The sequence below is a fragment of the Magallana gigas genome, chromosome 7 (assembly GCF_963853765.1).
Source record: "Magallana gigas chromosome 7, xbMagGiga1.1, whole genome shotgun sequence".
NCBI classification, from domain to species: domain Eukaryota; kingdom Metazoa; phylum Mollusca; class Bivalvia; order Ostreida; family Ostreidae; genus Magallana; species Magallana gigas.
In genome coordinates, this window is record NC_088859.1 from 26,962,813 (window position 1) to 26,986,533 (window position 23,721).

At 32.4% G+C, this 23,721-nt stretch overlaps 4 protein-coding genes across 4 annotated transcripts; 2 read left to right on the plus strand and 2 right to left on the minus strand.

Moving 5' to 3' along the window:
• Positions 1-1,565: 1,565 nt before the first annotated feature.
• Positions 1,566-4,217, minus strand: LOC105321024 (kelch-like protein 6). Its single transcript, XM_066065939.1, has 2 exons — positions 4,076-4,217; positions 1,566-3,796 (listed from the first exon to the last, which is right to left on the minus strand). Exon 2 carries the CDS (start codon positions 3,786-3,788, stop codon positions 1,989-1,991), a length of 1,800 nt encoding a protein of 599 aa, XP_065922011.1. The 5' UTR covers positions 3,789-3,796; positions 4,076-4,217; the 3' UTR covers positions 1,566-1,988.
• A 75-nt stretch (positions 4,218-4,292) lies between these two features.
• Positions 4,293-5,401, plus strand: LOC105321025 (charged multivesicular body protein 5-like; the record flags this gene model as incomplete). Its single annotated transcript, NM_001319970.1, is given in 2 exon segments — positions 4,293-5,043; positions 5,090-5,401. A coding segment is annotated over 1 exon segment (666 nt). The 3' UTR covers positions 5,025-5,043; positions 5,090-5,401.
• A 4,114-nt stretch (positions 5,402-9,515) lies between these two features.
• LOC105321026 (ubiquitin-conjugating enzyme E2 S) lies at positions 9,516-13,721 on the minus strand. The gene is made up of 5 exons (XM_011419206.4): positions 13,573-13,721; positions 12,169-12,316; positions 11,312-11,502; positions 10,351-10,487; positions 9,516-9,967 (listed from the first exon to the last, which is right to left on the minus strand). The coding sequence occupies exons 1-5, from the start codon at positions 13,579-13,581 to the stop codon at positions 9,826-9,828; spliced, it is 627 nt and encodes a 208-aa protein (XP_011417508.1). The 5' UTR covers positions 13,582-13,721; the 3' UTR covers positions 9,516-9,825.
• Positions 13,722-13,976: 255 nt separating this feature from the next.
• On the plus strand, positions 13,977-20,525 carry LOC105321027 (ADP-ribosylation factor-like protein 6-interacting protein 1). The gene is made up of 6 exons (XM_011419207.4): positions 13,977-14,089; positions 18,257-18,396; positions 18,805-18,921; positions 19,206-19,323; positions 19,493-19,577; positions 19,770-20,525. Exons 1-6 carry the CDS (start codon positions 14,057-14,059, stop codon positions 19,892-19,894), a joined length of 618 nt encoding a protein of 205 aa, XP_011417509.3. The 5' UTR covers positions 13,977-14,056; the 3' UTR covers positions 19,895-20,525.
• Positions 20,526-23,721: the final 3,196 nt, after the last annotated feature.

A 23,721-nucleotide genomic window follows, 5' to 3' on the forward strand; every position in this document is an offset into this window, starting at 1 on the left:
AGAATATGATCTTAGTAGACCATTATTGCATTAATGTTCTTGCAACTTGAAACCAGCTTTTCTTCTAAATGTAAACAAGTGAAAAGCTCTCATTGTGACAGCAAAGTGGGTTTTCTTTTATGTGAACAGTATCCATAATCCACCTGTAAACCCTGAATTGATAAACACTACCCATCCATAGAAAAGAATTGCCCTATATGTAATTAACTGCAAAAAAAGTTCAATGGGTAGCATTTTTTCATTAATTATTAAAAAGCAAAATTCAAGTAATATGCACCTCTCTGATAAATGAACAATTAATCTGTTTGCGAAAAAATTAACAAGTTTAACAGCCAGTATTGTTTTCATAATTATCAAAAATCAAAATCCCAATACTATGCACATCTCTGATATATGTACAATTGATCTGCAAAACAACAACTACCCATCTTGAAAACTGTAGGAGGAATTATCCATATTATGGGGGTACCCTTCATGCAATATTCTATGAGAAAATGACCAAGTTCAACAGCTGAAATTTTTTTCATTAATTATCAATTGGGGTTACCCTTTTGGCAGATGCCCGCACGCCCACCATTTTCACCATTTCAATACCCAGATTTTTCCTTTGGAAAACCTGGTTAAAGGTCATATGAAACGATATCCTGACCATATTGAGTTATATACGGGAATGAGTTCATAAGTGTTTATTTAATAAGACTGACATTGTTTTTGAATATTTCATGCAAAATGTGAGCGCCACAGTTGATCAAAATCACTTAATCGGGAATAGGAACATTGACTTACGCGGCTTACCTCCCTTGCTTATGACGTCAGTAAGACCCAATAGCCTTATAAAGCTATGTTGTGAATACAAATATCCGTGTCATTTTGCAGCATTTGAAAAGAAAAAAATACTATTTTATATAAAAACTTGTATAATTATAAAATAATCAACCACGTCAGTATTTTTTCTCTCAAAAAATGAAATTTTACATCACGTATTTTAACATTTGTTTATACCAAGCTTTATATTTAAGAAAGAAAATCATAGTGTTAAAAATCGTTTCATATGACCTTTAAAAAGCATTCAAATTTATGCTTCAAAAAATCCATATTACCTCTCTACACAGAGAAAATAAAGAGCATATTTCGAAAAAGCATTTATATTTAAATATCTTATGAAAAAATAATTGTTCACCCTTTGAGATTGTAATACAACCTAACAACTACTTCTCAGTAATATCTTGAACAATCTTAGAATTTCCCTCTGTTGTACTGCTGCACAGCATTTTATGAAACTGTATATCGATAACAAGGACACAATATTTACATGAATACCAATTTATTTTTCTTGAAGTCCGGGCCCTTATTGGCCAATATCAAATATATACTTCTAAAACAGTCAGTGAAGCTTCTCTCAAATACTGAGCAAAATTTCTTGAAACTAAAAAATGGTAGTTGATAAAGACATGATGTGTACATGCTCTTATTTAAAGTTGGGTCGATGATGGAACATACTGGTACCCCCGTTACATGTACAAAAGAATAGTTTTCTGTGCATTTCCTCTTAACCAGTGATCAGAATATACAGAACTTTGCACAGTAAGTAAAGCATAAAGTTGAAATGTGCATATTTGCTGGAAATTTCACTTCTATTTTTCTTTCTGGCTGTTTTGCCCTTTTTACTGGTATTTTTTTCTTCCAAAAAAGAACAATTATTCATGTCTATATTATTTAAGTATATTTCTGACAAATGCTCAGCTTTCAAAATTTTAAGAGCAAGATAAAAGTACCAGGTAGTTCATAATTGTGGCACTGATTTATTACATATCACATAACTAATGGGAATCCAGTTTCAAAGTCTTGAAAATTTAAGAAAAACTTTAAACCAGCAAAGATCTATAAATATTTCTTTTTATTGATAAAATTAATATGATTGACTACTTAAAAGCCTTCCAATTTCCTGCTTTTCAAAGACTAAAATCAGAAATATACATGTACTGGTATTAAGAATTGATACTAAAACTATCATCATCATCATTGCTTATGTCTGACACAAAGTCATCCATAGAATTTTCACTTCCTTCATTATTTTCCCTTGAGAATCGTATAGGTTTCCACTGAACAATCTTCATGCACCTGTACATCTCCGCTGGAACATATATTTTAATGGATGTCACTGTTTCTACTTTATTTTCTAAATCTAAAGCAGCTACTCCATTTGATTCAATTGGACTTCCCACAAACAACAGAGATGATTTGTACTTAACAACATCCTTGCATTCTTTTGCATAACTAGACTCATAAAACTCTTCTAATTCCAATTTTTCAGGGTTGAAATGGTGAATCTTTCCATCTACAAAACTCACAACATAAATTTCATCTCCATACCCTACAACCCGTACATGCTCTCTGGTGAACAAGTCATTGCATTCATGCTTCACTAGAGTGGTCTCCCCTGTCGATGGATTAAAGCACTGAAAGCTTTGACAGAGAATGTCCATACTGTCGTTAAACCCCCCAAAGATGTACAGTTTATCATTGGAATTAATAGCAATGGCATCTTGGACCCCTTCTTGAAGCTTCCCGCATTCTTTCCACGATTTGTCTGCAAAACAATATTGATTAATTTTGTCACTTGCTTTGCATGTCACATTGTCAATTCCTCCAAATACATAGACACTGTCTCTTAACGCAATCATTCCCATATGTTTTCTGGGCAAAAATTCACAGTCTACAACCTTTTGCAAGTTCAAATTCAAAAAGTCAAATTCATAGAGATTGCCAAAATAATCGGCCATAAAAATATAGGACTCTCCATAATTGCAGAAAATTTTGCTAAATGGAAGCTCCGCTAAAGGAAATCCATAAGCATCAAATATTTGCAGCTTTTCAGACTCCATCATAAAAGTCCTAGTGGCTCCTATAGTGATGAAGTTCAACTCTTTGTTTGGGGAACGCAGTTTAGATATCCGCTCTATCTGCATAGATGGATCACTATGGTAACTCTCTGTCTCGTAAATAATCTCTTCCATGCACCTTTGCACCTTTTCCATTTCCCCGTACTTAGATTTGACCAAGTCTAAGAATTGTTCCTGCAGGTGAGCACCATGTTCTTTATGAATCATTGGAAAATGAACAGCTGATAGGATTTCCAATACCTGTTCTTCATCCAATTTTTCATTTCTTGCTGTGAGGTAGTTAAGGACAGCAACCCCGACCCAATATTCTTCCACTTGGAGATTCTCATCCTCAAGGATAGAGAGGAAAGTTTCCACACTGAAAGTTCCAAATTCTTCTAATGAGGCTAAATGCACAAAATTTTTTATGATGAACTTTTCACAGCTGCTTTTCAACAAAACGTAAGAGGGATCTTGCTGAGATATTTCATAAAAGTTACACACAGAGTCCAGAGTCAACTGTGTTGTGCTGATCTCTGTTTCACATATAGCTTGCAAACTCTCAATTTGGAAATATGTGGAAGCGTGAAGAAGTTCTTCCCATGTATTCCAAAGTTGTGCAGTTTTGTCTCCTAAAGAGTATATAAATAGTAGGCAGTCTTTGACAATACTTGGAGGGAATCCTATAATTTCTATGGTGTTTTCTGTAGTTTCTTTCATTCCAGCAGAAAACATCTGACTGAAATAAGGTGACATGGCACTTAGAATTACTCGATGACATTTGAAACACTCATTCTCTACTTTCAGAGTGACATCAGAGTATTGTTCGGAATTGAATACTCCTTTCAGTCCAGTCCGCAAATCTCTGAGGACTGAAGCCTCCAAGTTATACTGTTCTGTTGGCATTCTCACTTCTACAACAACAAAAAACATACTCTATTGAATAACTGACTAAAATTAAGTGATCTACAAAGATCATAAGGTTTCAACATCAAGTCAAAAATATGACAATGTTCTCTTCTCAAAAGAAAAATAAAGCTCCCCCTAAAAATATGGCGTGGAAATGCAAACATATAGTTTGAGTATTTTTGCTAGCGTTCACGCATCATCAACTGATCCAAAGGGATCCATATAGATCATCCCAGAATGATTTAGAAATATATTCTTTTTCAAACGTTTTAAATTTTTTATACCGTAATTTTAAACTATGAGTTCAGATGCTATATCTGCTCTTATTTCCTTCTTCCTTTGCTGAAGAGGCGTCAAGCAAGTCATATTTAACATGCTTTTTCAAAAGACAACACATGCACTGTTTTATCCATGCGTTTATTCGACGTTGAATGAAAATAAACAAACACACAAATAACCAAGATTTATTAGGAAGTTTGGAAATCTCCACTTCCGGAAGAATTTTTGACTCAATTTCACCTGACAATTTGTTTTTGTTTAGAAAACGTACCAACTTATTGAGCGAAGATGAACCGTCTTTTTGGAAGAGGTAAAGAAAAACAACCACCACCAAATCTTACTGACTGTGTCAATAGTATTGACAGCAGAGGAGAATCGATTGACAAAAAGATCGGTAGACTTGATGCAGAATTGAAAAAATACAAAGATCAAATGAAGAAGATGAGGGACGGGCCGTCCAAAAATATGGTAAAACAAAAGGCGATGAGGATTTTGAAACAGAAAAAGATGTACGAAAACCAGAGAGACAACTTAATGCAGCAGTCGTTCAACATAGAACAACAGAATTATGCTATCCAATCGCTGAAGGATACCAAGACAACAGTTGATGCTATGAAGATTGGTGCGAAGGAATTCAAGAAGGCATACAAGCATGTAAACATTGATAGTATTGAAAATCTACAAGATGATCTGGAAGATTTAACGGAACAGGCAAATGAAATACAGGAAGTAATGGGCAGAAGTTATGGCATGCCCGAAGTCGACGATGATGAGTTGGAAGCTGAGTTAGATGCTCTGGGTGATGACTTGGCCCTCGATGAAGATTCCTCTTACCTTGATGATGTGGCCCTACCAAGTGTGGCGACCAGTGAGCCAGGAGGTGAGAGCATGAAGGAAGGAAACGTTCCTGTAGATGAATTTGGACTACCGCAGATTCCACAGAGTGCAAAATGAACCGCTTTACAGACCATTTATCTCTGCCGGACTTGTTGAATTATATTTATGATAATATGTTCAAGTTTTTGTGAGTTTGAGAAACAAAGAATATCAATGTTCCTTTCATTAAATATTTAAGCAAATTTAGTTTTGTCGTAGATTTATGTCAAGTATCAGTGATGTACATGTATTTTGTGTTTTGTTATAGCATGTTTTACCGGTAGTTGCAAATTAATTGATGTTCATATCATTAAAAGATGTAGCTTTTCCTTTCAAATCTGTTCATCACATAATATTAGTTGTGCAGTTTACATGGCATTGGTTTTGATGTATCACTATGCCTTTGCAATTTTCTTATTATAAATATGATTCTATTTTGTAATTTAACTGGATGATTCATAAATATTTGAAATATATACATGTTAATTATTATGTAGCGTAACATGTATTAGAAATTTTCATCATATAAATGCACAAAATTTAAATATATATAGTATATACATGTATATATAATATATATTTTATGTTGTATATTTACATATTTGATAGGGGGTATCATTTTCTGTACTGATGACTTTTTTGTTCAGGTTTTTAGTCATTGTGTATTCATTATACACTGTCTGAACAAATAAATAATTCTTAGAAAATTTAATACAAGTATTTTGGTGTATGAAGAGAATGTCAGAAAATTAAAGGAATTTTGAAGTATTGAAGGTGTGCTAAAGTACCCAAAATGTTTATGGGAGTTGACATTCGGCAAACCTCGGCCGATTCCGTAACCTACATTCTCTCTGCAATTGCCCACTGGAGTTGTATACTTAGTGGCAAAAAGCTGTTCTAAGTATAATAAATAGTCAGTGCTTATCACAATCAGTTTACATAGCTATTTGACGCTGTGGTCCAGAAAATGTTTACATACAGAAACCAATAATGTAGAGATTTAGATCTTATACATGTATACAGTAGAGAAATAAGTCTGGAACAACATTATATGTATTTACAGTCCAAAAATAATGATTATTGATATAACCATTTTAACAAGGCCTTGGACTTTCAATAGGAGGTAACTATATATTTCTTGCGCCAAAAGAAGTGAAAAACAAGAGGCCAATGGGCCTCAATGCTCACCTGAGCAACAATAGACAATAAAATCAGCTTTATGGAGTCATATGTATACGAATTATCTCAATTATGTAAAAAAAAAAATCCACTGCATATTCTTAATATGTTTATCTTTTAGCCCCACTGTAACCGGATGATTTTACAGTTATATCACATATTGAGCATTGGAGTTCTATCGAGATCTGAAACAACTGTTTATATGTTGATTATAAACCAAATCAAATTTTGAACTCCTTGTGAGGTTCAAGAATTTCCAGGGGCCAAATTCTAAACAATTTTAAAGAATCATCAATATTGGTTATAGCTTTTCTGGTCAATTAGTTTTTAAGAAGAAGATTTCTAAAGATTTTCTTTATATATTCCTACGTAAACATTCACCCCCCCCCCCCCCCCCCCCCAACATTGTGGCCTCTTTCTTCCTCATGGGATCATAATTTGAACAAATTTAAATCTACCCAACCTGAGGGTGCTTCAAAACAACTTTCAGCTTTTCTGGCCAAATGGTTTTTGTGAAGATTTTTGAAAAATACTAACAAATTTTTAATGACTTTTAATGATCTCCCTTTGAAAGGAAGCTTGGCCCTTCATTTTAACAAACTTGAATATCCTTCACCTAAGGATGCTTTGTGCAAAGTTGGGTTGAAATCAGCTCAGTAGAAGAAGTAAAAATGTAAAAAGTTTAGAGACGGACGGATGGACACCAGACAAAAAGTGATCAGAAAAGCTCACTTGAGTTTTCAGCTCAGGTGAGCTAATGACGCTGGTTTCAAGCGAAATGTACATGGATTACATTATAAGTCCTAGCTCAAAAACCAGACAAATGCCTTGAATGACTTGGTCAAAGTCATATGAGATCCTTCATGCTTTTTCAGAACATATATAATCTCTCCTTAATTAGCCCTATCTTGTAAATACCTTATTGACACAGGCTTGTCATATGAACAGAGGTGTGCAGCAACCTTGAACCAAGTTTCAAGGTCAAATTTAAAGGTCATAGTAGCTAGATCTCTTTAAAAATCCTGTTTTAGACCGTATATTATTTCCTATCGACTTAATTTTTATTAATTAAACCAAAAAATGCCTGTTGGTGAAAGGTTATGAGCTTGAGTTTGATGCCAACTGAAAAATTCATAGGGCAAGGTCAAAGCAAAATCCTCTGAAATGCTTTTTATCTTATCTTCCATTATTTATGCAGGGTCCTTAGAGATGGTCAAGATCTTAGTGGTGTCTAGTTATGGTTAATTCTTAGCAAGATTGGGTCAAGGAGAAAGAAATTGTAGTTGGAAACTGGATTTCAAATAGATCTAGTATGACTTTCACCTTTGACATAGAAACTTTGATCAAGGTAAATTTTATCCACAGATGCTCAATGTATAGTATAAGCCAGATAAGTTCAAGGTTTCAAAGAGATCTGATATGAATTTTGATCTTGAAACTTGGTTCAAGATCACTGCACACCCTTCATCCATAATCTGTCAGTTACCGTAATCTAACATAATCCAAATTAGACTTGAAAAACTGCTCCTCTACAATATGCTTACAAGCCCTTACAAGCTAGGTCATCTCAAAGCAACCTTTCAAATAGCCAATAGCTGCTATCAATATCTGGAGTGGTAGTTGAGATGTGTTTCTCCCATGAACCCAATCCCCTGAGGTAATCCATGTAGTTAACAAGGTAATGGTGAACTGCATGTGTCAATTTTCAGTTTGTTTTATTGTGTTATTGTAATGATTCTTGGAAGAAGAGAAAATGGTACAGAATCTTATACACTTTTGGCAAGAAAAACTTATCTTAGCATAAACAGACTACTAAACAAAAAAGTAAACAAATGAAACTAAAAACAAACTAATAAATGACTTGCTTATTGAAGCTTGAACTTTGTCCCAGAAACTTGGGTCGAGGTCAATGTACACCACTTTATGCAAAGGCACTCTTGGCCAAAAAGAGAGAAATATTCTGCAGACAAGTGACGTCAGGTGGACAGACAGGCTAATCAATTTAGGTTGTCTGCAGGCCTTATATACATGCAAGTTTCTTGTGCTGTTTCTCAAACTCATAATGGTAGCAACAATGCTTACCATAAAGCAAGACAATACCATCTTCCAACCATGCAATTTCAGTCAATACATTTTGGACAAACTTTTTTACTGCAACCTCTCTATGTGCCAAGTAAGTAAAATTGATCCTTGCACTTAAATGACCTCTCCTTATAGATTTTTGCTTCTAATCTCCCCTCTCCAATATGAAGTGAAACAATTAATTAGCTGTTTTGGGAGAACCACTTTCAATCAATTATCTGTGAACCAAAATTCTTTAAAAGTTTATTTTTCTTTAAACTTGATATTTTCATCACAATCGTAAGCACACTAAAAAATACCATTAAAAAACATGCATCAGTTCATTTGGTTTTTCCTTGTAAAGAAACTGTAAATGTAGAGGCAATTCCTATATATTCCTTGTGTAAGTCAATTTTTTTTTGTTATCTTTGCATTTATCCATGTACCTTTTGTAATACTTATTCTTTCTAAATTGACCAATCCAAGTACAATGTAAAGCATAGTTATGAAGATCGACTTTTGATTGTCTAATCACATTTCACATAATTCATCTTAAACTGGTTTCATCAATATCCGTTGAATACCAATTTTCGTCGATTTCACTGTTAAATTGATCATCGGAATTTCATGTTCACGAAAGTGCAATTTCTACTAACATTTTGTATTGATAGGATCATTATTAATGGCCACAAATTTTTGTATCTTTGGAACTCTGATTTTCACTGAATTCACGAAAATTGATACCTACAAATATCAATGAAACCACAGTATTTGTTGTTAATGTAGTTACCACATATGATGTTAGGAATTCAAGCAGGTTAAACTGGTTGTCTTGTACAATATACCACACTTGAATAACATTATATGATAAAAGAGGCAGGAGTATTTTTGTTCATGAAAATGTATATAAAAGAAATCTTAAAAAGCTTTTTTCAAGACATTTATTTGACACATATTTTTCATATATTACATGATTCTGGGACAAATATCACAAAAAATGTTCACAAAGCACATGCAAGAGTAAAATAAAGAATAAAAGATAAAAATTGATAACTTTCATAAAATAAATAAATTCTTTATACACAATGAAGGAAAGGAAAATAGCTTGCTTGCATCTTCCCAAGAAGAAACTTCAGGTGCTTTAAGCACTTCATTCGAACGTAACATTCATGCATTCTTCTTATTTAAGTAGTAAGGAAATTTCATCTTTTTTTCTTCCAATTTTGTGATACAGCTTTCAAGCATTCTCATAATATGAGGTCCAAATGTGTCAGAATAAAAAAAGTTTAGAAAAAAGAAGGACTAAGAACAAAACCGATGCTGACAACACTCTTATTTTAAAAAGAATACAGAAAGAAAATTGAAGAGAAAAAGACTAGTCTACAGGTATGGAACAAATTCATCCTCCACTCACCTGGGGGGTAGCTCATTTACACCTTTAAATACCATAAATATATGTACATTACAGTAATATTCACCGGCATGCTGCTACCCCTCCAGGGTTGTACATCTGAAAACCAGATCATGTACTACATGAAAATGAGGCTTGCTGTTTCTGACAACCTTGCAATGAGTCTGTAATGAAGATGAGGGTGATAATTTTAAGTCTCTGAGATGTGGACACCCCTAGTGTCTTCTGTCATAACCGCTTCAGCACCTTCTTCTTTTCCTTTTTCTTTTTGTCCAACACATTTTTATCACCAGCATGTTTCTTTGCCATTGGTCCGTCCTGTCCATTTTTGCTGGTCTCCTCCAGTATTCCTGCAGTATCCTTTAAGCTCCTAAGAAAAGAGTGTGAAAATGTAATTTTTGTATGAAAATTCATTGTCTCTAAGCAACTTTCATAGCATTCTTATACCAGGATTTAACCAAATACCATTAAAGTACATGTACTAAGATGCAATTATGAAACTTGAAACTCTTTAAAGATTTCTGGAATGTATGTCTGCAGATTTGGTATGAACATGTACCTCAAAAGTACATATATATTTAGGCAATGTTTCTCCAGATCATAACATTGTACATACTCAAAAAACAACATGATTTGCACTTTATTCAAAGATTTGACAAATCTTAATTTTCTGCTATCTATGTTGATGAGAGTTAAATTCAATTTTATTCCATTCTTTAGAATTTTTAAAAATTCTTAAAGTTATGCACTTACTTTGGAGGTTTGGCATGTATTTCTGTGTATAACTTTGCTCTTGAGGAGTAATCTTCATACTGTTCCAATAAAAGCTTTCCTGCTTCTTCATTTAATGCAGATTCAGGATTTGGTACGATTAATAAACACTTAATGGTCTGAAAAATAAATGGTTGAAAGATTAAAAATTGCAAGTAGTATATAAGTAGAATTCATCTTAATGTAAAATAAGAAGTAATTTACATGTACCATTCCTGGTTTGCAAAAACCAATGTTCAGTGATGGATAAAATATTAAAATATATATATTATAACGAAACACCTTGGCTCTAAAGATCTGCCTGTCAAAACCTGTTTTGTGATAACCAATACAATATACATGTACTGTGAATCAGCAAACCAACTTTTTTTCACACAAGAAAATGTTTCTTGTTGCTACACAGTCCTTTAATGTCTCTTGTGTTTGTTAAAAATTATCAACATTTTAATATAATGTTGGTAGTTTTAAAAGCTTAATTGCCAAAAAAAAAAAACCCCCAATTTATTATCCCCGTTGTTATTTAACTTGCAAAATTAAATTGTAAAAATGTTTTCCCCGGAAAATTCTTGATGCATGGGGGAAGCTTGATGGAGTTTGTGCGTGGTGTGGCATAAAAGAGTCCAGACAGGACAAAATCGCAGCACGTAATTATAGTATAACCATTTGATAAAACGTACTACATGTTATGCACAATAATTGATGCATTCTCATGAAATCTCCAACATCAACAAGTACGGTAATATTTCTTTTTATTTGTAATTCATAATTTATCCATAATTTTTATGGCTTTTTTTCCATTTTGCAAATAAACCTTGGTTTTCAGTATACTTAGCAAAATGATTTACTTTGAAATGAATGCCACTAAATATCCATAGGAACTTCCCAGATTCTTGATAAACACAGGTATTAATTTTTTTTCAAATATTAACACAGTATTCCATACCAATAGCACATGTTTAATTCCCAACTCTGCTTTCCAGTCTTTTTTCAATGTATTCACACAGATTTCACCGTTACTTGCAACGTTTGGATGAAATATTTTTGTAGTGAAGAATCCTTTTGGGGGCTCTGAGGGAAAGTTCTTTCCTAAAACAAGTTTCATGCGGAATAATCCACCTGCGTATGGAGTTCCAGCTGCAAAATATGTAAAGATTACAATATTTCTGAATTTTCCATTAAAAATATAAATACACAATGTATTGTTTGATTGTGATGAGATCCCATTTAATTTCTTTTTCAGAACATTCAATAACAATCTAATTAAAATTAGATCTTTCATGCTCCCATATTTATATAAAATTAGGAGCATGAAGGATCTAACTTTAATTACATTGATTCATAATTTATTCAAGTAAACAAAGATTGCAATTAGGTTAGGTACAAAGAATACTACTAAATTTCAATTTTGATTAAAATAAAACTTTTATTTCCAGACTTTTTACAATGACACAAATCTTCAGAATCACCCATTTCCAGTTTTTTTTCATTAAATATATCTTTGATAATCCTTTTCTTATTATGATGGTGCATATATTCAAAAATACTTTTTAAAATGGGTGCATCTATCAAAACCCAATTAAAATTACTTGATGTATAAAAGTTTTTTCATTAATCCTAACCTCTTCTAGTTTCAAGAATACATTCACAGAAATATGGCACATATTTCTAAGATTTATAGTTGTGTATCCATATTGCATATGTCTGGAATTTATTTTGTAAAAACCCTATGCACAGTCTTTTCTCTTACATTTGATCAATATAAATGAATTTTCAATTTTTATTTGTTTATTTAACACTCACAGGGTCCTTCAATTTGAGCTTGTATATCCGTTATATCTTCTTCATTTGGAAATATCTTGATGCCCTCTGGAGGATCATTACATAGATCAGCGATTTCTTTCGATACTTGGCGAATGATTTGTGGGGAAAGGTTTTCTACATTTGAAAACTGAAAAAAAAATTGACATGAAGAGAATACAAATCAGATATTCAACTACACTGTTTTTCTTGGGTTTCAAAACAAAAATATAACATTTTAACTATCAATTATTCCACCTGAGTTAACAAAAGACAATTGATAAAAAGAGTTATAATGTTAAATCTATGAGCTATAAAGCCCCATCATGTTACAAAAGTAACAAAAGAAATTGAATCATTCATGGATTACATTAGAGAATAAACCAGGATATGTTTAACATGCATGTCCTTTGTTTTGATGTTACAGCTACTAAACACAATAGAAAATTATTGTTCTTGGTAAAAACAATAGTAAAAACACTATCTCCTATTTCAAATTAATGACAGAATTAGTGGAGATAATGCAATAAGTCCTTATTAAAACTTGTAACTCAAATTTTAGACACTTTTAATGCCCTTTAACGTTATGTATATGGGCTAGCCCCACCTACATTTCTCAATTAGACAGCAACTTTGCTTTCTCTAGCATCCCCGATGAATCACAGACAAATAACTTTTTTTGACTTACTTATTTACAATGAAGTTTCTTAAAACTATTGACAGATTTGAATACCACAGCAGATTGACAGAGGAAATCTAACTTAACTTGTATGAATTATTCAGACTTGAATGTTTTGCAATAAATCAGGGAAATGGGGATTGTGGGTAACAGAATAGGGAAGAAAAAGGCAATTATTGTGATTAATAAATATCATGCTTAGTACTGAATAGTCATGTGCATATGATAAGGAAATTCTGGACCATGGAGTTATGTGAATCTGTCCCTCTACAATAGCTATTAGGCTGTCAAGAATATTAATTTTGATATGTTATAAGTATTTCATTTATTATGATATATATACAAAATTGTATATCTTTGAATGCATTGTTGGTTAATATGGACGAAAATCATCATTTTCCACTCATTTCCAGAGTTAAGATTTTTTTTTAATTTTAAGCTGGGGATAATAGACATGATAGACATGGCATCCTGCGTCCATTATCGACATTAATTTTTTATAAATGCATGTATATAAATATATAATAAAATGCAACTAAGATCATCCCATTTTCAAAATACTCTTCAATATTCTTAACAGGATAGGTACCTACAATATTTGACAGGGTGAGTAAGTCTAAAATACAAAAGAGTTCTATAGAAGTGTTTCGGGAATTTCACGGGAAAATCACTCTTCTTTCTACACAAAATGGATACATTCAACTTATTAAAACACCTTCGATACTTACTGAGGACATTGTTTCTATCGTACACACAATTTCTTTCAAAAAAATGATTGACTGTGTTGTCAATCGTTTTGAATATACAAAATTCGTAGTTGACCTAATTTTAAGTTCTCGTGATGCAACGTGTTTTCGAGAACAACTACAAATTAATTCAATTAAATTTAGTTTTATCTTAACATTTATATTTTGTAGTTGGCAATTTTTTTTATAAGGTTAATTTATAATTTTATTTCAAAATTATTTGATTTAGATGGCTAAGTCGCAGATAATTGATTCGGACAAAAATAATATATACAATTTATAAGCATTAACAAACATTATGATTATTTTCAACAAAAGATAATTCAAATTTTTATCAGTGGATGTCTTAATATGTCAGTTTTATACCCTAAAAGTAATTCTATATATTTCCGAAAAAAAACATGATCAAGATAACTAGAATTCGAATTGACTGGTGGCCAGAAACTGGTTCTTAACACTGTTAAAAATGGAGAACGAAATTATTAATCCAGAAACTGAGGTAAGTTCTAATTAAATTTTACTGACAATAAGTTCCACGCATGTTTTTTAGTATTTGATAATCAACTTGTTATGCTTTTGACTAACAATTTTGATTGTACATTTGGCCTTCTTCTCCAGACTTCTTGATAAAGTGTGCGTGTTAATATTTTATTATAATGAAAAAGCTCATTATTAACCATCAAAACTGTCAGACTTTCGTAAGTGAATTAAAAGAACTGATGAAATAAATATGATTTTTTGCTGCATTAAGTTATCAAATGCAAGTATAAAAAATTGTAGTTGTGCATAATGCAACGCAAAATTAAAGTGAAAGTAGACTTCCTTGCCCACATGTACAAAAAATGTTCTAAATTCAAACTTCATAGTTCAAGCAATAAATGTCACCAAGTCATACAATTTAGCAGTCAATTAGGTCTGCTATTATGTTAGAGAACTGAGAAAATTTGTAAATGCCATAAAAGCCAGTAGAATGTGAACTGTAATGGTTTTAAACATGTTGATAATACCTTCATTTATTCTACATTATTTATAATATGTTCACACTCTGTCTATACCCGTCTTATCACTCTTAATGTGAATCTTAACCAGCCTTCTTATCTAACTTATCCTAACTATTTGATTATTACTCAATTATGTAACTGAATTGTTTACTCCTTATCTGAAGGATCAAAAATATGCTCCTTACTGTCAGGAGCGGATCAATGGCTTAAAGAGTGCAGTAAATTTGTAATGAGATAACTTTTGATTTGCACCTTGAATTGTGAACATCTCCTTTTAATATTGGATTTATTTGACTGTTTACAACTTTTATATTACTTGGATTTATTAATTTCTGACCGGGTGTATATATTTGTGTTATGTGTGAATATGCTGTAAACTAGAATCATGTCTCATTTCAAGATATGAAGAAAAAATAAGGCCTATTTATTTTTATTTATGCTACAGAAAAAAATTGGAATTAATAAGGATCACATGGGGACAAACTTAAGTAATGGTCCATACCCCACTAGAAAAGTAAAACTCGTACAGAATTTTTTCATATTTTTCAAACATGTATATGAGGATATGTTCTTATCAAATTTTACTCAGTTGGCTGGTCCATCGGTATTATTAAAGCTGGGGCCATTGCTAAAAATTGAACCGATTGCGGAAAATGGCGCTTTTTCATACATATTAAGAATATAAGTCTAAGCCTGAAATTTGACTTTCACAAAATAAATTTTTGACTCACATCCTATTTAAAAGGAAGGAATTATTATTTCAAAACAAAAAAATTTATGTAACACTTGCTTATTTATTAAAAAATAGAGAAATATGCTTACAAATGAGATAAAATGAAATAAATTTTCAAAGCGAATTTAAGCCCTTGTAATTTTATTTACGTACAGAATTCTCTGAAATATTGATATCATTTACCCCATAACGTCCTTAATCAATTGGAAATAAAACTTCCCAAAGGACCGGCCTTATCAAGATCACAATGGGCGTATTTTTTGAAAAAAAATCATCAAAATATATATTTTGAAAAAAGATCCGTAAAAATAAAATTGTGCATAGGTTTATTATTTCATCACTCTAAACAATATGTTTAGATTATTGTTAAATAGAAAACGTGATTTAAACAAACTGTTGATTAATCTGTATTATTTAAATTGCAAAAGTTGGTTTCTTTTGATACTGGTAAGTATTATGGATCGAGATCGGTATCTAGAAATTGCAGTCACACGCGTGGATAATGCTAACTACCTGATATATGCCTTCAAGACAAAACCTCCATTCAGTCTATTCAACCTTTTTTTACTGGTTTAAAGACTGTTTTTAAAATGAAATAACTTTTCTTCAGCGTATGATTTTAATTCTAAAAACATTATGTTGTGGAAAATATATCTATGCTCGTAGCTAAGCGAACAGGATAAAGATGATATAGGTCAAATTATTTCCCCTTGTGTATTTATCTCCCTTAACATTATGCACTGGAATAGATCTCGGTCAGAATTTCATTTTGGATGTTTATGGACAAATATAGGGATTAATGTTCAAAGATTTGGATTTAATTCAACCTTAAAATGCATTAAAGTAAGCGGTCTATATTTCAAAACGAGTACGCAATCGACACAACTCAGTCATGTTTTCATTTCGCTGATTAATAGGCCTAATTAATTGCAGATGTCAGGATTTTTAATAGATTTGTTTTGAATCAATTTCTAGGTCAGCTTGATTTCTTTGTTTTGTAATACACGTTTTGATGTAAGCACTAAATTAGATCGGGCACGGACAAGACATAATAACGCGTGAATTACGGCAGACGTTGTTTTGTGATGTATGGATAATTACCTTAATTACTTTAAGATCATACTGCTTAATTGTGGCTTCACAACTGATATAAATGAGTTGAAACTTGTTATCTTACTTAGGCTAGTAGTATAATAAAATTTTCTGTACTCTTGACTATGAAAAGATGTCAGTCGTTAAGGTTTTTATACCCCCCGCAAACAAAGTTGTGGGGGGGGGGGGTATATAGGAATCACCTTGTCCGTCTGTCTGTCCTTCCCGTCTGTCTGTCTTTGCAATTGTGTCTGGTCCATATCTTTTTTATGGAGAAACATTGGAAGTTCTTACTTCACACAAAGATGGCATATGACCTAAGGGTGTGTCATGACCTTGACCTAAGGTCATTCAGGCAAGGTCACTGGCAGAAAAAATGCAAAATTCATGTTCGGTCCATATCTTTCTTATGGAAAAACATTGGAAGTTCTTACTTCACACAAAGATTTATTATGACCTAAGGGTGTGTCATGACCTTGACCCAAGGTCATTGGGCAAGGTTAAGGTCACTGGCAGAAAAAATGCAAAATTCGTGTCCGGTCCATATCTTTCTTATGGAAAAACATTGGAAGTTCTTACTTCACACAAAGATTGCTTATGACCTTAGGGTGTGTCATGACCTTGACCCAAGGTCATTGGGCAAGGTTAAGGTCACTGGCAGAAAAAATGCAAAATTTGTGTCGGGTCCATATCTTTCTTATGATGGTACATTGGAATTTCTTACTACACACAAAGATTGCTTATGACCTAAGGGTGTGTCATGACCTTGACCCAACGCTTTGGGCAAGGTTAAGGTCACTGGCAGAAAAAATGCAAAATTTGTGTCCGGTCCATATCTTTCTTATTGAAAAACATTGGAAGTTCTTACTTCACACAAAGATTGCTTATGGCCTAAGGGTGTGTCATGACCTTGACTCAAGGTCATTTGGGCAAGGTCAAGGTCACTGGCAGAAAAAATGCAAAATTTGTGTCCGTTCCATATCTTTCTTATGGAGAAACATTCTTACCTCACACAAAGATTGCTTATGACCAAAGGGTGTGTCATGACCTTTACCCAAGGTAAATTGAGGAAGTTCAAGGTCATTGTTTCAAAAATGCTAAATTCTCTCTGTGTCATGTCTTGTATTAATGGAAATATAAGAAGCTAAAATTTGACACAAAGCTTGCTCTTCTCAGGCCACATAAAATTATTTTTAGATTCTCATCCCCGTCTCTCTGAAAATGGCCCGTCCCGATGAAATTTTGGGGGGAAAAATGTGTGGAAAAAAAATTGCGGAAAAAATCGGGCTCAGTATACCAATAATTCAAATTGTTTAAATATTAAATGGTTGCTTGACAAGTGGATTTCATTTGATTCGAGTCATGGTTGTTAATGGAAGGATGCAAATGTCCTCATGCATCAACAGTTAACTTATAATAAATTAAAATGAAATTAAAGGATAAAAATTGGTTTGTTTACTCCTATTAGCATTAACAGTTTTAAAAAATAGAGCAGTTGTTATTTATAGAAAATAGACAGTGAAATAGATTCATCCAATATTTTCTATAATAGCAAAAATACACACGTTCTGATTTTTTTCTTAGCGGGGGGTATCAATTGTGAGCTTGCTCACAGTACCTCTAGTTTACAATTTATTTTTAAGTTTTCTTCTAAGGTGATATGTTTTACGGTGTGACACTTAGGGGTGAGGGCAGCAAAAAATACCCAGATTATTGCTTCATTGTCAACTTGACTTGCCTTTACCCAAAACATCATCACCTCCTAGCTAATAGTAAATGCTTCTTTTTTTTTAATTTGAAGACTTAACTCGCACACCTAATATGAATTATTGTTTTTCAGAGTCCAAGTTATAATCTGCAACAGATTAAAAGGGATTTAGAGGGCTGGAGGGAAGTTCTGCTGCCACTAAATGGACTTTTGCACTGGGAAAAACCGTATTATCCTGCCATCATAGTTGGAGTCAATACCTTTATTTTTTCGTAAGTTTTCTTTTTCGTATTTTGATAATAGTGAGGAGAGGAATATACAGTATATTATAAGGGTTATTTTCTCTGTCTTTTTTTTTTTTTGGCTAATCACACGTGTTCAAGATTATGTTACCTTTTAAATTTGTCCAGACAGCCTTCTGACCATGAGGTAGACATAGGCATGCATATGTTAAACTTAGTATTCACTTTGACTTCTTTGTCTTAGTATTTGTGACATGAACAAGACTTTTAGGAACTTTTACTCAATATAAGAGCTATTGAAATAAAGATACACCAATGTATATAAACATGATTTGAAATGATTTCTTTTATGGTTTATCAAAAAAAATTACTTCTTTTACAGTATTTGCTCTTTTGCAAACAGCAGTTATTACAGTTTTGGGGTTTTTTTTTTTACAGTCTGATATGGTACTTTGATCCCTCAGTCCTTACAACCTTCGCTCTAATAGGACTAGCCGTCAGCCTGATCGATTTCCTGGTACCCATCGTTGGACCAAGTGTTGTCACTGCTAAATGGTAAACAGTTTTAGCACATTGGACACTTTTATTTTTGTTCATTTGTTCATACATGTATCTACTGCATTATAATCAAGTCTTTTCTGACTGAGTTGTTCAGCTGAAAAGGTAAAGGCCTCACAAGAGTATGATATTTGAAAGTGAAAACTTTAGCAATGTAAATTTATTTTTTGAAAGGATTGAAGAAAAGGCACACATCCTATCAATGTTCTAGCTAATGCACACATATAACTTTTATACTGGTTCAAGTTTACTTTAATGAATGGTTATAAATTTTTGTTTAGGACCAGAAAACAAGAGGAGCAATACCAGGATATCTGCTGCCGCATTATGAATGCCAAGACTCATTTCGTTAATGCCAAGACCACCATGAGTTCACTGAAGGCAGAAAAACCAAAAATTGTAAGAAATTTAGACATTAACTCGTCAAAACTTGCAAAGAGTTCCTTTATGAATCTTTTCAAAACTTTTTATTAGAGAGGAGTTACATATTTTAAAAAAAAAAGACACAATAGAATAAACTTGGTTTATTGTCACAGTTTTCAAAATACATGTATACACTCTGTTCTAGTATTTCCTAATCGTCATGGGAACCTTGGTTGCTATGGCTTGGCTTGGCAGTCGGATGGACAACCTTTGTATGACCTATTTCCTGGGTAAGATTACATGTTTTTAAACATCAGATACAAATTGAAGATGAAACATACATTTTGCTTTTAAAGAGATTTTTTGTTGACATTTATTAAAATAAATTTGATCATATTGAAATAACCTCAGTTTAAAAAAAAGTATTCAAATAAAAGATTGTGAGAAATGTTGATCTGATTTTTTATTTTTTTTTAACAAAGTGAACTTGATTCTGCTGATCCCAGGGATAAGACAGCATGCCGTTCTCCAGAAATACCTGGCCCGATTTCTGAACGTCTGCAAATCCCTCGTCGGAAAAGGACCCAAGAAAATGAAATCAAGCTAGACACAGCAAACAGTTAAGGAGAATGCAATACCAGCATAGTGTCTACGAGTGTAAACTAACCTGTAGATTTTTTTTCCTTCTCTAAATGGTGCCATTATGATTATTCCGGGCTGTGTTTTTGCTTCCTAGACCGTATGAAATAACTTCCTTGAAGTCAAATATTGTTAAAAGCATTGAAGCGTATTACATATATAGTATTTTATTACTTTTTTTTATCATTTTTTTTTCTTGTTTATGATGTGTAATTGTTGCATAATTATATGAAATTGATTTCTTTGTGTCCATTATTTGCTTGTCCAGAAAATGATTTGTATTACCGGTAGTATGAAATCCAGGCAGTTATGATTTTTTTTGTCATTACTCATACATGTGCCCAAATCATCAGAGAACTGAGATTTTGATGGAAAAACTTTCTTTGTCTTCCTGTTGAGTGATGTAAATGGCACATTAACATCATTTCTAGTTTAAACAATATTTTACTTCAAAATGAAATAGGATTAGACAGCAGGCATCATTTCTGACTTCTTGTAAAAAAAAATCATAAATGAAATTGAAAAAATTTGTTCAGCAAATCTTTTGAGAAGAATCTACCTGTAAATAACAGCATCTTGCCAACAATTACTGTACCTTTTTTTAGTCGTCTTCAGAAATGTGAAGAGGCAATCCCACAATACAGTCAGTATGGAGTTTTTAGTTTTTGTTTAGTGTTATTTATATATAATTGTGTTGTTATTGATTACTTTAGATGACTATTTCTGTTATTGTTATTTTTTTTTCTCGTACAGTTTTGTTGTCATGGATACTCGTAATATTCATCCCTATCAGCATGGTTTTTCATATTTGTGCATGTTTTCAAAACCCCAAAATATGATTTTTTTGTTGATTGTATGGAAAAATGGCTATCAGGACATGTCAGTGTCTGAAACCTCAAATAAAATTTCATTTTTCACTTAAAAATTTTTAAACTTTAAGAATTATGGTAATGGAAATATAATTTCAGCAATAGAATTGGACATAGTTGCAAACTACATTGTACATTTGTTTTTTTTAAAATCCGTTCTGTTAGTTAAAATTGATTGAGATTATTTATACAGTAAAACTTGTTTAGTACGATCACAGATATAGCGAGTTCTTGGATACAGCAAATTTTTTTTAGTCCCCAGTAAAATTCTTAAACCTTTGCAAAATTTTACGGTTATAATGAATTCGGATATAACAAATTTACGGATATAGCGAACTGATTTTGAGTCCGGTAGAAGTTAATAATAACGAAATTTAACACTTTAATAACGAGTTTCTTTCAGTTTAATAAAGTTTGCACTACTATTTAACATAATACTTTGAGTAAATTTCTTTTCATATAAATTTTTCGACTCCTAATCCGATCATTATAAGTATCAAAGTAATATATTTTTATTCTAAGCCTTTATTAGTAAAAATTACAGTCTGGTGAAAGAAAACATGTATATAGTGAATTCGCTATAGCTATTTTTATGGATTCGTTTTATGGATATAACGAATTACGGATATAACGAAGTAAATAAGACTTCGCTATAACCGAGTTTTAATGTACAGTAGGTTGTTACAAATATAAATGTTATTTTTACCGGTACATGTAATATTGCTGAATTCATCTTTAATGTGCCAGTACAGTGTATGAAGATACTCTGACAAAACAAGCATACAGTACTGTAGATTCCAAAAAATAAGAGGAATTAATATTATCGTTAAATCTTGAGAATCACATCTCGCGGATTATAAAATCATGCTTTTATTTTTCTGACAGACCTACACTAAAGGAACTATGATAAAAATTTGGCGTTCATGATTTTATATATTTGCATTTTATTGGAAATAGGTTTAATTGGGGAATTAAGTACTCGCATAAAACAAGGAATCTACAGCATACTGAGTATGTATAGGAATAATGAAGTGGGATTATATGTTATTCCTTTCATAATTCATAATTTCAAAGAATGAAAGAGAACCACCCGGAGGCAATGGCTAAGGGAGCAAGATTTTGTTGCAAAGTAATGAACAAATTTAAATGCTTTTTATGAATTTTGTTACAAAGATATTATTAAATGTTGAGTATGCACTTTTTTTTAGTGCCATTTGATATGCAAAGTGCTTTGTAGAGACCAAATGCAATGTAATGTGTTTTGAATATAATCTTTCAGGGATATTGTACATATAATAACCCAGATCAACTGTTGTTGTCGTGTATTGGTACCAACGTAATAACTGTACTAACATGTATGTAGAGTTTTCTTCTGTAGTAGCACTAGTAGGAGCTAAATAGATCTCATGTGCCTTGATAACGAAAAGGCTCAATAAAAAAAAAAACCAAGTTTTGAGATATATACATGTAGCAGGTAGTGTGTGGACTCATTAGAATTCATGGTGGCTCGATTTTCGTAGAATTCGTGGGTACCTCTCATCCAGGAATTGAAATCATCCACGAATTAATTATTGTTATAAAGTCATATTTCTCATGTAGGTAGGCTATAAAATAATACATGAAATAACATCCAAAAGAACCTGTAAAATAAGCAATCCATGAAAATTGGCCCCCATGAATTTTAATGATTACACAGTATGTGTACTTGCAGATTTTATATACAAATGTAATGATGGCTGAAATACAGTATCCCATTTAAAAAAAAATCTTTAAAAAAATTTCAAAGGTATGAATTCAGTGCAAGTATATATTGGATTGTTTAGAAGCAAGGCCTGTAATATGCATATTGATGTAGGTGGAAGAGAGGCTTGTCAGCAATGGTGTCAGACTGTCAGTTCATGATTTTGTTTTCAATGCAGAATGTTGGGACATCTTCTTTAATGAAAATCTAGATTCCTAACAAACCTTTCAGGACTTGCACACATGTCCAATTTCTAGTCATTCAAATTCTGGATGAAAAATAAGAGTTTTCTGACAAGTTTTCTCTTCATGAAATTGAGGGTATATAAAAGTATTGTTTATTGTAATTGGTCATACATATGTATTTGTACATGTAATAAGAATGTGTTCATTGTTGTTTAGATATCATATGTAGCTGCGTTTTCAATGTGTATGAGCTTTTTTTACTTGCCTATTTGTCCATTTAGTAATATAATCTAAATCTTTGCAGCATTCACTGTCAATAAAAAAGACCTCCAATACAGAGACCATTGTTTGCTTCTTCCTACTTTACTTTTAAAGGCAAACTTTTTGGATCACATGCAACATGATCATTTTGTTGTAGTTCTGTACTACAACTAGACAACATTGAGATGGTGACCATCTCAAAGGGCCTGATTAAATTATGGAAAAAAGATGAAAAGCATTTTAGAGAATTTTTCCTTCCACATTGACCTTCAACTTAGAAATTTTCCAGCTGGCATAAAACTTAAAATTCTATCTCATTACCCCTTACATACAGGCTTTTTTGTTCAACCTGAGCAAGATTAAGGAAATGAAAAATAATTTAAAGTCTAAAACTGATGATAAAGATATCTGGTTTATCCTTCACATTGACTTGGTCCAAATTATAAAGTCTCAATATTCTACGGACAAGAGATTTCGGACCGGCGAATGGTAGGAAGGACAGATGGATGGAAGGACAGACTGATCACTACAAAACACCTACAGAGCGGGGCCCTAATAAATTTTTCTTGTGTTTCTCTCAAATTGAAGAAGCCTATCTAAAGAAGGTGACAGCACACTGTCGGTTCATAATGAATGCGTTTGTGCTCACTATGATTAAAAGCTCATGCAATTTTGATATTTTATCATGCCCAAAACCAAAACTTATGTATATACTGTGTAATGGATAGACTTGGGCTGA